The 15923-nt window shown below is 43.3% G+C and overlaps 1 protein-coding gene across 3 annotated transcripts in view; it reads right to left on the reverse strand.

The window, feature by feature from the left end:
• The window catches only part of tulp4a (TUB like protein 4a), a 27856-nt gene extending 12023 nt beyond the window's left edge, over positions 1-15833 (reverse strand). For all 3 annotated transcript variants that reach the window (XM_061812093.1, XM_061812094.1, XM_061812092.1), the window contains exons 1-3: positions 15703-15833; positions 12608-13369; positions 260-388 (exon numbers count right to left, since the gene is read on the reverse strand). In XM_061812093.1, coding sequence (XP_061668077.1) covers positions 260-388; positions 12608-12859 — 381 coding nt within the window. In that variant the 5' untranslated portion in view covers positions 12860-13369; positions 15703-15833. The remainder of the gene's footprint in view (positions 1-259; positions 389-12607; positions 13370-15702) is intronic.
• Positions 15834-15923: the final 90 nt, after the last annotated feature.

A 15923-nucleotide genomic window follows, 5' to 3' on the forward strand; every position in this document is an offset into this window, starting at 1 on the left:
GATTGGTATAGTTGACGCATTCAACCCTGAAGCCTCTGTATGTTATACAGTAGAATCAGTCTAATTATTATATGGTTTTGTTTTGTAGCAACGTGTTTGTCATAATAAAAGGCCCTCAGTTTTTCCAATTGAAAATTATGGATATTTCCACCATATAAAACTATTAAAAAGTCATACATGTTAAAATGATCTAACCACAGAATAACTACCTTGTCTTATTTTTTTGGTCGCTGTATCATTTCTACTTTGTGGACTTTACCTGAGCTCCGCGGTCATTGACCAGCTCCACGGACCAGCGGCCCTCGTACTGGATCCAAACAAAGATGCCGCCATCGGTATCGCAGGTGGCCAGTTTCTGGAAGGGCTCATTCCATCGCACCAGGACCACCTTAAAGATAAAAGTACACACGGAGACAAATAAGGCAAACTTTGAGGACGCAAACAACTGTCAGATATGCAATGGTTCCATGCTGGTTCTGGAGGTTCTGCAGAAGTTGCACTACTGTGTCCCACTGTGGTGAGCCGCCGGTGGTCACATTAGCACAGAGCTAAATTTGGCACTTGAACCAAATGACTATACAGTATATCATTAAGTGGGTTAACCTCATTTTGAGAAATCCTCAGAGAGGCTGCAATTATCAGATGTATTACACACAATTGAGGTTCAACTTTATGACAAAAATAGAAGATGTTTCATGTCAACTTGTCAAGTATGTCGATGGAGAGTATATAAAGCAAGAGCAAGTACTGTAATTTCTGGCCTATATACCGCAATTTTTTTCCACACGCTTACAACATTGCAGTTTATTCAGTGATGCGCCTAATTTGTGCATTTTTTCTAACGGCCGCAAGGGGGCACCTGAGCAAAATTGGTAAGAGTGAGACCGGTGGAATATATGTGCTGAGGAAGTGACTTTTACCGGTCCGACCCTGTTAGCGCTACGCCAGCGTGTCTCAGTGATTTTTACCCGTATGTTTTCTTTTAACCGGACCTGTTACCGCAGCGCTATCATTGGGATTTGCATTAGCGCGGCGGCGCTAGCATTAAACTCTCTGTGTACCGACTTACTTCGTAAATATCTCGTCGACATGCGACTTTTACACAGCTGCGGTATATGTATGTACCAAATGGTATTTCCTTTACAAATGTACTGGGTGAGGCTGATAATCAGGTGCGCTCTGTAGGCCTGGAATTATGGTAGTAATTTTGCATTTGAAAAAAAACAGCATCAAAATTGATGGGTATGACGGTTTTAATAAAGATAATAAGAACTCTATCATTGCCGTGGCAACACCAGATCAACTGAGTTGGTTCTTGGACCCGCCAGTATACAATCCACTAACGTTACCAGATGTGTTAGAATTGCACGCTACAAATAAATTTCCCTTGCCTTGCTGTTCATAGTAAACGAAGTGGAACCTACTAAAATGGACTGAAAATGCAAGCTCCCGAAAGTAACACTACACATCAGAACAATGAGAGCACAATTAAAAAAACGTAGATCGTAATTGATTTGGGATTAAGAATTTTGTCAATTGTATGGAATCGAATGTTGATTAATTGTGTCATGCCTTAATTGAGGCAAAAAAAAAAAAAAAAAGAGTGTGCTGCATGGTAGAACCCATCTGTTGATTTAAGATCAGCATTACTACACAGAATTGATCCCTCCACGCATATAGCCTTAATATTTATTCTTTGAAATGAATGCAAAATCTTCCTTTTCTTTAATATGAAAACATGTGCCGCTACTACTACTGAAATAAACCATACATAAAAGCCTGAATCATCGTCTCACAGATGATAAACAGAAAAATGAGATGCTGATCGCTGGCACTGAGCATTATGGACCATTTCGTGTTACCTCAAAAGAACCCATCGCTCCCCTCAAGCTCTTCCTTCTTTTTTTTTTACCCTGCATGTGTATGTGTGTCGCTAAGTGCCTGTTCTTCTGTAGCGTGACTCAGCCTATTCCCAGAGGAATAATCCTAAACGGGGAGCAGCTCGGCGCTCCCTCAGCGAAGCACGTGGGCCGTACATGCTCCGAGGCACAAGACAGGGCACGTTTTAGCCAGGCTTACGCTTTCAGAGTGTGACGAAGACAACAGCTAATGTATTGGATAAGCTAGACCACCCCCCCCACCATCCACACGCACACCACCCACCCACTGCGTCCTTCGCAAAGCCACCGTGTCAATCCTGACAAACACGCCGTGATCTATTCACGGACAAGCGGAACATGTGGTTTTAAGTCAACTGAGTCAAGATCAAATGAGCGGTAATTTAAATTAGACAGCCCGATTGAAAAGCCATCTTTTTTTCTTTTTTTGGGGGGGAAACAAAAATATAGACTGCTTGAGCTTGACAGTAACTTGTTTTAGCATGATTAATGGCCCCAATGCAGCCCAAAACATTATTCAACACAGACACTGTTGCTCTCTTGGTTTTTCACTCCAGATTCTGAGAGTTTATCAAAAAACACAAAGAAATATTTGTTTTTCGGCAGAAAAGAGAATATTGCCCAATCTGTAGCAATCGAATGTGCTTGCGTGGGGTTTCTCCAGGGACTGCGGTTTTCTCCCACATCCCAAAAACATGCAATATTAATTGGACACTCTAAATTGCCCATAGGTGTGATTGTGAGTGTGAATGGTTGTTCGCCTGTATGTGCCCTACGATTGGCTGGCAACCAGTTCAGGGTGTACCCCGCTTCCTGCACGTTGACAGCTGGGATAGGCTCCACCACTCCCCGCGACCCTCGTGAGGATCAGTGGCAGAGAAAATGGATGGATGTTTTCGTTATCAAAAAAACATGAAAACACTTGTCCAAACGGGCATTAGAGTGATGACTGTTAGCGTGTCGGCCTCACATCTGATTTCCGGGTTTGAATCTAGGCATCCTGTGCGGACTTTTTACGTTCTACTTGTGTTTGCGTGGGTTTTCGCTGGGTACTGCCATATATGAGAATATGCACGTTAGGTTTATTGAAGCGTAAACTGTCCAGAGGTGCGTATGTGACTGCCAATGGCTATTTGTCGCGATGTGTCCTGTGATTGGCTGGCGATCAGTCAAAGCTCGTCCAAAGCCAGCTGACCGATGACTCGAATGATAACAAGCGGTACAGAACACATGGACAGATGGAGAATGGCCAACAGCAAATTGTTAGGAATTCTAATCATTCATCTTTTAGCCAGAATATCTTTCAGCCAAACTTTATTCATACCTTGGGCAAAATTTTTGACTGAAGCTAATTAAGTACATAAAAAAATAATTCAGGATTTCCACTGAAGAGGAATGTGGCATCAAAGAAGAACAAATTCATTATATTAACCGATGGCGTATAAATGATTTCTACGTCATGTATGTACAATACTGAACATCCCTGTTGCCTCATCATGAACCGGAGCGGGGGTTAAGTATGTTTTGCGTAATCCTGCTGGCACACGGATAAACAAGCATAATTTGTTTTGCGTCATTAAAGGTCTGCGCTTGACAGAACATCATTTGCGTTGCATTGGTGTCAATCCGCCACCTGGGTATTCTTTAATGAGGATAAAGATTGGGACTCTGCGGCGGTGATTACTCTTCGGGGGGTTCAAAGGATTACACTGGTTCCCCGCGAGGGGATGGCGCGTCACTAATGGGCGTCCTTGAATGCACCACAGTAGAACATCAAACTCCAATCATAGTCATCCATCACAAATATGACAATAATCTATCGTTGGGTTCTTTGTAAAAAAGACAAGAGAATGTATGCCTTTAATATTGTTGTATTCTGTTTGCGTGTGTGTGTGTGTGTGTGTGTGTGTGTGTGTGTGTGTGAAAAAGAAGCAGTTATTTCCATCCATCCTCTGCTTATCCTTACGAGGGTTGAGGGAGTGCTGGAGCTTATCTCAGCTGTTATTAGGCAGGAGGCAGGGTACACTATGAACTGGTTGGTAGCCAATCGCAGGGCACATGGAGACAAAAAAGCCACACTCACAATCACACCTAGGAGCAATTTAGAGTGTCCAATTAATGTTGCATGTTTTGGGGATGTGGGAGGAAACCGGAGTGCCCGGAGGAAACCCAAGCAGGCATGGGGAGAACATGCAAACTCCACATAGGCGAAAGCCGGGATTGAATCCCGGTCCTCAGAACTGTGAGGCCAACGCTTTACAGCTGTTCCACCGTGCTGCCCAATTATGCTAATGTTAATTTGTTAACTTGTTCATGGGATTTTCCATTACATTTTAGCATTAAGTTAGTCAACTTTTTTTGGACAAAATTATTCAGGTTGGTTAAACTATTTTGTTTTTAATCATACAATCTTAAATTCTCTTTTGTGTTATGTGCCAATTATTTTTAGTTCAAACAACTGAGAGTGACGGAGCTTGAAGCAAACATCCTTTGCTTTCTTTATTTGGAGTGAGAAAGTCAAGGCGTGCTTTAAGGAACACTTTAGAAGTATGTTCAGTTTAAATGATTATGTAAATCGGGGTAAAGCTATTCAAAATGTTTTATCGTCTCTATATTGCGGACTTTCAACTACTGGGGGTGGGTCGGGAACGCAGTTACCTCGATAAATGGGGGTTCACTCTAATAACATTCTCTATATTCTCATTGTTACTTTGTTTTAATAAACCAAGTGAAAATGACTTTGCATTATGAGCGTGATGTTTTGAGTAAATATATTTACATTGTCAACGTACCAAGTCTGATTAAAGAAGGCAGATCAAAACTGGATAACTAAATTAGACATGACAATGGAAATTATTTTGCTGCATATTCCACTGCATTGATGATGTGGAAACATGTCATATGAAACAGTTATTATGTTTTATGTACATGGCTTTGATATTTTCACACACGTAACGTGCACGTACACAAAGACATTTAAATTTCTTGCGCTAGAGTGTAATTCATGTTGTATTTTTATTCTCATTTGCCACTACTGGGGAAAATTGTCACAAGAATTATTAGGCTTTTCATTAAGGAGGAGCCTAAGTTAACTTTGCTTAATGAGGGCCAGACATAAATCAAAAGATGGGGGGGGGGGAATGTCATGTCACATGTCATGCCCTGCACCATCGTTTGCGTCGGGGTGAGAATAATCTGCACATGTGAGTGTAAATTTAGCAGGCTTCGGAGATTAGTGCGAGTTGGTCAGACATCCCGCAAGGGAGAAAGCTGAGCACCTCGCCGTGATGCAGCAAGCCGGGGACAGATCGGACGTCACGAGAGACACGAGATGAGATAAAGATAAGCCGCCGCAGGACACTGAGGGATGGCGGCGATCACCGGCAGTGAACCCAGTAAACAAATGCCTGGCAATTATCCTCGGCTCCATGATTAGAAAGGAGGGAATTAACAACGTGATACGGCGGAAGGTCCAAAGTGCTTTGCTTTTTCTTTGGCTTTCATGTTTTCATCAATGGATTCCAAAATTCCCATCCCCAATTCAATTGTCAGAGGCTAAAAAGAAAACACGAGGTTTGACTGAGAAGGTACCAACAAGCGACATAATGCTGCAAGCGTACAGCGACTGTACTTAATTAGGGAGTATTCATCAAAAACCCTTCAAATAATATATACCCTAATAATAATGAGTAAAGACATGTTTACGTGCATTTTTTAAATACAGAGCAGTCAAGTTTTTTTAATTATGTACGCTATGTGCAAAAATAAGCTTTATTATGCAAATGTGTATTACTATTTCAAAGAGGAAACAAATATTTGAATTTATATGCATGTCATGTTTTTACTATTCCATGGGCACAAATTAATTGTACATTTTTATTTTTCAGGTTTTGTTGCTTAAAAAATGGGACGTGACAAACGACATGCTTGCATGACAAAAAATAAATGTTTCAAAATTGTCCAAATTGACTCGTAATTATTTGTGTATTTCCATTTCTTACTTAATCGATATTGGGAGTACCTTAAAGGATCCAAATTTAAAAAATGTGAGCAATACAATCAATTAAACTTTAATTACATACATAAACATTTGACCAAGCACCAGATAATGTGACAAGCGTGAAGCTAAAAACCTTAATGCTTAATTACTAGAAATTCCTCACATTTTTACGATTGATTACTGACTATAAAATTTGTCAGGCATTAAAAGGAAAGTATTTTTTATTTTAGATTTATTAAATAGTCCATTTTTAAACATTTGTAATGTAGTTAAGAAGGCTAAAAGTTTATATCAGATTGTGTTCTACTTTAAGTGTTTCTACTGTACTGTATATCGAACCTCACTGAACTAAAAACATAATAAGATAAGAGGATGGTCCAGGTCTCTGATCCCTGAAATTATTGGCCATTCCTTATCCATTAATAATTCCCAGTTTGGAAGGTTTCCACCGTCTTTTTGTCTGCGCGCGGTGCCTTTTGTCGACGCGCTCGGTCTGAGAGCGGGCCGCTGAGCTGACCCCAGCAAGTTAAAAGAGGAGCCCAAATTAAATCAAGGGGCAGCGCCGGGCGTTGCGGTGCAGTCAGCAGAAGTGAAAGGACATTGTGAAGGTGCAGTGAGTGTCATAGTGGCAGGAGTACACGGGTCCATGGCAACAACCAGCCCTTTGTTTTTGCCAAAAGAATAGTCTTGGCCAGATGAAACAGAATCAATATCGAGATTGTTTAACCACAGTTTTACAACACACACCTGCTCCCTTGGATGAAAGGGGATTTGTTTGGATATTCACAATAAAACCGCATTGTGATCTAATTGGAAATTTTCCATTCGATTGAAAGTGGGGCGGGACGGTGGAGCAGCTGTGGAGTGTTGGCCTCGCAGTTCTGAGGACCGGGGTTCAAATCCCGGCACAACCCGTGTGGAGTTCTCCCTGTGCCTGCATGGATTTTTTTCCGGGCACTGCGGTTTCCTCCCACACACCTAAAAACAAGCATTAATTGGAGACTCTAAATTGCCCCAAGGTGTGATTGTGAGTGCGAATGGTTGTTTGTTTTTATGTGCCCTGCGATTGGCTGGCACCCAGTCTAAGACTCTACCCTGCCTCTTGCCCAAAGACAGCTGGTATTGGCTCCAGCACTCCCGCGATTCTCGTGAGGATAAGCCTCTCAGAAATGGATGGACGCCTATTGGAAAGTGAAAAACAAACTGGCTCGGGAGCAAACAGGAAGGAGAGTCTGAGGCTGCTGATTTGGAGACGATATTAAATAAATGCTTAACTCAATAGAAGAGAAGGGCTCTGCTGTTACCAAAAAAAAAAAAAAAAAAAAAAGCAAATTAGGAAGTGTGGGGTGCGGGTGATTTGCAAAGGGCGACAGATACACGCCTCATGGTACACCAGAGAGGGCCAAGCATACAGCAGAATCTTACTCATAATTACCGAGTTTGGTGGTTTTACAGTCAATATGGCAAAACCCTATAATCCATTGTGCATTATTGTATTTGAATGTCACCAATCAAAGCAAAAGCAAGACAAGATATTTACCGTAATTTCTGGCCTATAAGACGGAACTTTTTTTGCACGCTTTCAACCCTGCGGTTTATGCGGGGATGCGGCTAATTTGTGCATTTTTTCCTAACGGCCGCAAGGGGGCACTCGAGTGGAGAAGGTAAGAGTGAGAACGGTGGAATATATGTGCCGAGGAAGTGACTTTTACCGGTCCGCCCCTGTTAGCACAGCTACTGCCATGTCTCTGTGATTTTTACCCGGTTTGTTTCTTTTTTTAACCCTCTCCTTTAGCGCCAGGAGCGTTAAACTCTCTGTATACCGTCTTTCTTTGTAATATCTCGTGTGTCAATGTGGCACTTGCAGCTTTTACACAGCTGCGGCGTATGTACAGTATGTACCAAATGGTATTTCGTCTACAAATGTATTGAAAATTACGGTAATGTTCAAACTGATAAAGATGAGTTTTTAGCAAATAATCATTAACTTGGAATCTTATGGCTGCGACGCTTTCCAAAAAAGCTGGGACAGGGTCATGTTTACTATTGTGTTTTATCACCTTTACTATTAACAATATTCAATAAACGTTTGAGAGCTGAGGACACTAATTGTTGGAGCTTTGCAGGTGGAATTGCTTCCCGTTCTTGCTTGCCGTACAGTTTCCGCTGTTCAGCAATCCGGGGTCTCAGTTATCGTATTTTAGCCGTCACAATGCGCCACACATTTTCAATGGCAGAGAGGTCTGGACTGCAGACAGGCCAATCGAGTACCGGTGTTCTTTTACGACGAAGCCACGCTGTTGCAACACGTGCAGAATGTCCTTTGCATTGTCTTGGTGAAATAAGCAGGGGCGTCCGTGAAAAAAAAAAATAGATATATATATTTCATGTAGTGATTTCACCAGATTCTCTTTTAGATTCCGGATGATGAAATCCCTTAAATCCTTTCAACTGTACATTGAGCAACATAATTCTGTGTAAATGTAAATTGAGTTACAGAAAAGAATTGGATTTCATTTTCATTGTTACAGGAACAATGATTGCCATGGTTGCCATGGAAATATATGGAGGACCTGGGCTGCACTCTCCTCGGTCGCTTGAGCTATACGTGATGCTGAATTTATGTTGCATTTTCATGTCAGTGACGAAAACATGTAAGGCCAATAGAGCGTCTATAACGCAGAGGTATAGCGGCATATCTATATTATCGGCCTGGGATGGTTTCTGGGAGCGGACAAAGAGGACCTGGCCCGGACATGACAGTCAAGCTTGTTATGCAATATGTCCCTCTCCATGAATGGATTAGCGGAGTAAAGCTCATCCTCTTGAGTGTAGCGCACAAGTCAAGAGGTCAAGCAGGTAGGGAGCATAAGAATTGCACGCAGAATGATCTATGATGCAATGAAGGAAGCTAACGGGGATAACTAAGGTGAAGAGCCACAAATGCGCACAAAAGCTTGTAAACATGCGACTCCCTGAAGAGATTAGCTTCAGCCATATATGACAGACGGCAGCAGTTTTATCAGATCCCGACAGAACGGCGTTTATGTATTTTCATTAAAAAAAAAAGTATGTTTTTTTGTGCATCTCCTTGGCCCACCATCAAAACAACAGAAAACTTATTACTACCACTTTTGGTACGATGCTTGCCCATTTTCATTGCTATTGGCTTGTTCCCAGATAGATCTGCTACGTAATCCATCAGGCGTGACGGGCTCGATCTGCTCATCAATTTCCATAATTACACCTCTATGCTCCTCTGGTGCTCTTGTACTCCCCATAGCCATGAGTGATCGAGGAAATTCTGAATCAAACGCAAATCTATAATCAGTCAGACAAGACGAAAATAAAGTGTGACGCAAGATCGGCTTCAGCGACGAAGTCCTCTTTTAAAGCCCGTGTTTCCATCACCGACGCACAAATGGCTCAGTTGTCGATTACAAAGAAAGTTGAAGCCAAACATCTGCCTCAAAGCTTCTAAGCGATTATTTGTCTACATGCACTGTTACTGCAGTCACGTGCAACACTGCGCAGAAATTAGTTGGTGCGATGGACAATTAATATTACCAAATTACTTATTTACAAAGACTTTTTAAGGGCTGTAGTATAGAGCTCGTTCACCTACGTCATAAAATCACGTGACTTTTTTTAATTTGCCATATTGCCGGTCTAACAAAGCATTGTTCAATGGTAAGTCGGTTGGAGACGACACGAAAATATATCTTAAAGCACGACGCGCAGAGTCTTGTCTGATACCGTTAGACACTTAGATGGTGAAAACAAATGAAGGTAGGTGGAAAAATTAGATCAACTCGGCATAGAGGGCCTGTATTTAATGTCAAAGTCGATGTTTTCGCCGATAAGAAATTGGTTAGATTGGAAGTTAATTCGCTTGCGCTTGTCTTGGACAACTGGATCTACACATGGATCTGGTGAGCAAGTCGTCGAGATTCACACGGAAAAGTTTGAAAGCGTAGAAAAGTCTGGACGCATACAAATACTTTGTTGCTGGATCTGTTCTCAATCAAGATTAAATCCCACATCGTGACGGGTTTTTGGCTCGTGAACACGGAAGCGTGCGGCCACACCTTAACCTTTGCCGGAATCCATCGATCTTTTCAGCTAGCATTTAATACAAATACCAATATTTAAATAAATGACCCCTGGTTTTACACAAACTCGCATTCATTAGCTATGATTGGAAAAAAAAAAAAAAAAGAGGACGGAGTCGTCTCCCCGGAATGTACACGGAAGCGTATTGCGGCCACACTTAACCTCGGTGAGGGACATTTTTTTAATAAGCATTGTTCTAAAATGAGCCAACTTGGCATTAGAAATATTTCTTGGTAATTTTAGATTGAGAAGAATAGTTCCTACCTGAAATGAAGCGATCGCTACACAGGCGTGTGTGTATTTTGGTTGGGCAACATCCTATCGTCATGTTTAATTGCCGAAATCCTTCGTTATTTTCCGGTCTTTTCAGCTGGTGCTCCGTAGAATGACCTCTTTGAATATCTGTCTCGTCTGTTGTGACAACCGACAACGCAACGGTCTCGGGTATAGCAAATATTCTCCTCCGGTTCAACGTCTCCCACGATGTCGAGCAGCTCCTTTCGACCGGCAATATGGCGCCGTGAAAATGGTGACGTCACGTGCACGAGCTCTATATTTTGAAAACTGTCCCCCAGTCCCTATCAACCCACAAATAGCAGGGTTTCACAGTACTGTCAGCCTGATGTTTTCTTGTTTGTTGACTAAGCAGTGAGATACATGCTGATGAAGCGTTCTACATTCCGCCTACAAAGTCCACGGTGGAAATGCAAGTCTATTCTAGTTTTCCTAATCCCAACTAAAAAGGAACTGTATCGCTTAAGAAACATTGCTTAAGGGTTCTACACTATTCTGGCATCCGTGCTCAAAAAACGTCAACCGCGACAGAATTATACTAGCATCTGACAATACTGTAATAATTCATGAATAGGTGTCCTCTAAGTCATAAATATGAATGTCTGGGGAAAGAAAATGTGCCAGTGTCGCATCTGTTTTTGCTTGACAGGAGGACAGCATACCGCAAAACAACTCGCACAACGGTCCATAATGGCATTTGTCAAACGACTTACATATTCAGCACTCATGTAGCATGAATACGCGCCGTCATGAGGGGTGGGGGGTGGGGGGGGGGCTTCAGGAAGACTTGTCAAACGAGGTGTTGATCTATTTTGAATCCTATCCCAGAGGGAATATTCTGTGGCAGTCCAAGTAAGAGCTGTATAAAAATATTGCCATCTCAGGTTTTTCAAGCACGATACAACTGACAGGGGGTCAGGAGGCGGTGGTGTAAAGTTCGCAGTCGCTCATTAGACTCGACAGGGAGACAATGTGCAGCTTTTCGTTCTCTCTTTTGACCGTCAGTTTGGTTGAAACTAGGCCCAATTTCACTGGTGGGTAATGATCTCTGACCCAGACTGAAGGGGAATTGCGACACAGGAAGGAGAAGCTGATTAGTGGCGTACTCATTGAAGATCATGATGGCCTTGAGTAAAAGGTCTACCCAGAAAACAACCACACGAGCTCTTGAAGAACACACAACCAGAGGCAAGCAGATACAGATTTATGAAATGGGGGAGGAAGCTGCGGTAGCCAAAGAAAACCCACACATTATTGAGATGGGCCACGGGGAAAACATGCAAAGTTCAAACGGGAAGGCTGCAGCCGGGATTTGAATGCCAAATTGCAAGCCCACCGTGCCATCATTTTAATCCATCCATCCATTTACTTTGCCGCTTATCCTACGAGGGTTGCGGGGAGTGCTGAAGCCTATCCCAACTGTCAACGGGCAGGAGCGGGGTACACCCTGAACTGGTTGCCAGCCAATCCCAAGGCATATCGAGACAAACAGCCGCACTAACAATCACACCTCGGGGAAATTCCGCTTGTCCAATTAATGGTGCATGTTTTTTGGATGTGGGAGGAAACCGGAGTGCCCGGAGAAAACCCACGCAGGCACGGGGAGAACATGCAAACTCCACACAGGCGTGTCCAGGATTGAACCCGGTCCTCCGAAATGTGAGGCCAACGCTTTACCAGCTGATCCACCGTGCCGCCTGCCCTCCGTTTAATAGACCATATTTTATTTACACATAATTATACATTTACGAGGGAAATATACAAAATACAACATTACAAAATAATATTCAAATGTTTTTGTGGCGGGACGGTGGATCAGCTGGTAAAGTGTTGGCCTCACAGTTCAGGGTGTACTTCGCCTCCCGTCCGTTGACAGCTGGGATAGGCTCCAGCACTCACCGCCACCCTCGTGAGGATAAGCGGCAAAAGAAAATGGATGTATGGATGTTTTTGTTCAGGAAAGTGTGCCACACCACATATAAGACTGACCTAGTTTGCAGTTAAGTAAATAACTGATAAGATAATAACTGTCCTAAAATAAAAAAAACATTAATATAGGTTTTTTATTTGCTTATTTTAGTGCTTAACAAAACAACAAACAGCTTTTGTTATGCGAAAAATAGTTTTTAAAAAAGGCCCGCAAAAAATCAGAAGTGGATAGACACAATATGAGGAAATGTATTTTGGATAAAGCACTACAACAATACCACTAAACTCTTTTCTACAACTCACAAGGTAAAACTATCTTTATGATCAATACGCAGAGATATTAAAGTAGGAAAATAAATATGTTCCTTTTTACCTCGCTGTTGTGCCCTCTGAGGTTGAAGTTGACCCGCTGCGGGGTGTGCCGGTCTCGCCTGCAGTGGCTGGATGTAAACGTGACGCCGACGACGCCGCGGCCGTTCCCGGTGGCCAGCCAGCCCTCCTCGTAGTAGCGCTTTCGGCACACCGGCTTCTCCTTCTCGCTCTTGGGCACGCGGCCTTTCCAGGACAGGCACAGGATGTTGGAGTCGCTGCAGAGGACCGGACCGTGCTCCACGGAGGCGAACATCCCTGCGTCGTACGAGGAGATTCTACCCGTGGATGGTTGCGGGAATGAGGGCGGAGGGTCCTCACTTCAAGAGTCCCTTGCTGGGGGTTACAGGTTCGACGATGAGTGCGAGACAGCGATAGTGCATAGTATATGCGAGTCCCTGGACATCAGTGAAAACCTCTCGCAGGGTCCAAAAAAATGTCAGAAAAGTTGGAAAATAGGTGTCGGGAAGGCACTTGTCATGACTGAACATCCAGGAAGAACCACATGTGAACCGCTACGGCGTCCGCTCAGCATGTCCCGCGGCTCGTGCTCGATCCCGGCGCTGCTTGACTGTCGCCGCCGTCGTGCTGCATCCTCATCATCTGATCCTGGCAGCAAGTGTGAGAGGAAGAGCGGGAGGAGGCGGAGGAGAAGGAGGAGGAGGCGGAGGAGGAGGAGGAGGGACTCCTGTCCATCAGCTGTATCCCCACAGGAGCGCCGCCCCTCCAGGTAATGTCACAACGCCTGCAAACCTCGGGCATCCCACTGTGGCGGGCCAGAGGAAAAACAGACAAATCGCGGCTCCGCTTAGCAACGCTCATAAATAAACACTAATGTTTGCCGCGTAAACGACTGCTCGCGTGAAATATTAATGAGGTGGCCTAAATTACCCCTCGTTCCCTTTCCGGCACCACGTCAAAGATCTGACACATTAAAGGTTGTTCGATTTGGAACTGTCAAAGCACAGAAGCACAAGAACTGACTTACACAGCAATTTCAATTTTTTTAATTTGGTTCTTTTACATTTATGGCCTACCAAGTGTATTACATACAAATATTTTGTGCGTGTCTTGGTTCCGTTTATGTACCATGTGCCTGCTAGTGCCCAGCAAATGATTTGACAGCTCATAAAGTCACATCTGATTGTGTTGTGTTTTTCCCTGGACATAATAATTTCTTGTGTATCAAATTAGAGGCTTTAGATGGGGGTAGAGACATCAGATTTATTTTCATGTAGGGATGTTATGCACAACCCTGTCTGCTGGAATCTGAGGCGACCGATTTGTGAGGACGGCGGAGGTGTGTGCGCAAGCACATATGTTTTTGTGCCGTGTGTGATGACCACCATTAGTGAAAGTTGTAAACATACATGGCTTGTTATTGGTTTATTTTAACCATTTGAATAGCAAAGACATATCTTTTGATGGTATGAAAACATTTGGCTCAGATATAATGTGTTGTTTTTTTTTTTTTTTTTAAAAAAGCAGATTTATCTCTCAATCTGTAGGTACCAACTGTATTATTAGACATTACAATATTATACTCAGCGCCAAGGTGGCTCAGCTGGAAAGTGTTGGTTTCACAGTTCTGAGGTCTGAGTTCAATCCCGGCCCCGCCTGTGTGGCATTTGCATGTTCTCCCCGTGCCTGCGTGGGTTTTCTCCGGGCACTCCGGTTTCCTCCCGCATCCCAAAAACATCCAACATCAATTGGACGGTCTAAATTGGCCCTAGGTGTGATTGCGGCTATTTTGAATCGATGTGCCCTGAGATTGCCTGGCAACCAGTTCAGCGTGTACCCCACCTCCTCCAGCACTCCCCGCGACCCTTGTGAGGATAAGCAGCAACGACAATGGATGGATGGATGGATGGAATATTATACTAGTCACTTTGGAGCATTTATTTACAAACGCACACAATGATGGACTATTTTTCCCAATACTGATTTCAAAATAAACTAACTTAACTGGCTTCTGGTTTCATATATTGTTAGTGATTTTTTTTTCTGTATATGTAATAACATTAAACAATTGTACATTAACCTTACTTTGTGTTCACGACCGACGGCACGGCTGAGCGGCTAAGAAAATGGATGGATGGATGGATGTTCATGATTATGACGGCCCTATGAGGGAAATCATAACTACAAACTAGCTCACAACAAAAACAAGTTTAAGACTCCTGTTTTAGGTCAATTGTGACAAAGTGATTCATTGCTTTAGAAAGTCTCAGTTTCTCCATCTATACTTTCATTTTTTATGCAAACTGACGACTTCCTGTACATTAAGTGGTTGCCTTTAATGGATCTCCCGGGCACCCCTGCAAATAAATATTCATAAATTTGCTTAAAATTACCCACTCATTATCCCGCCATCACTAATGGCATGTTCTAGTTCCGGGACTATTCTACGCGGTGGAGGGATTTTTAACGACTTGCTGAATAATTAAACAAGCCCCGTGTATCTTTTTTTTTTTTTTTTTTTTTGGGTGTCAACCTTAATTAACTCACGCCGGTGGAACGAGACGGCCCCTTTGCCGCTAACGTGAGGTAAACAAGGCGCGGGGCAAAATAAAATGAAATGAAAGTAAAAGTCAATCGCAGTCTTATTAATCAATCACAGGCGGATGACAGCTGAGTGTCCCGGATGATAGGTTAACACTATGGCTGTGGGAAACAATACAACATTCTAGTTAAAATGATGCTAGGTGGGAAGAACTCCTTGTGAGCATCATAGCATGTCGACATGAAAGAAACAAAAACAAGTGTACATTTTCCCCACCTGCTTTTCAATGATTGTTGGCGCAACAGTTGCGTTTGTTACCGTGTCGTTATCGACGTTAAAAAAAATAATAATAATAAACGAGGCGGCTAACGCTAACTGATCGGGAACCTGCCGATGCGGCGAACGAGGGGGAGGAGGATGTCCGTCCGCCTCTGGTACTGCTCGCTAACCGGCTAAAGCTAGCATGCCCAGCCGAATGCTTATTTCACGTTTTTCACCCCGCATTTCGTAGCTATTGGCGCATGGTTAGTGGTGTTTTTTTTTTCGTGTATTAAAAGCAGAGTAGAGGAAGTCCGACAGTGTGGTGGGAAGCTTACCTCGACTGGTTGTCGCGGTTTCCCTGCTCCGTCCGTCACTGTGTGTGTGTGTGTGTGTGTAAGCGAGATTGCGCCTGACTGCGAGCGGACCGACTTGACTAGCAACAGGGCCCCGACAGCCGGGTCACGTGACCGTCACATGACGCACGCTCGCCACGTTCGGCCTCGTTTCGTTTAAACGTCGTCTTCAAAGCAGGAAAAAACAAACCACGTTCAAAATA

This window comes from Syngnathoides biaculeatus, chromosome 23 (genome assembly GCF_019802595.1).
Source record: "Syngnathoides biaculeatus isolate LvHL_M chromosome 23, ASM1980259v1, whole genome shotgun sequence".
In the NCBI taxonomy this organism is placed as follows: Eukaryota; Metazoa; Chordata; class Actinopteri; order Syngnathiformes; family Syngnathidae; genus Syngnathoides; species Syngnathoides biaculeatus.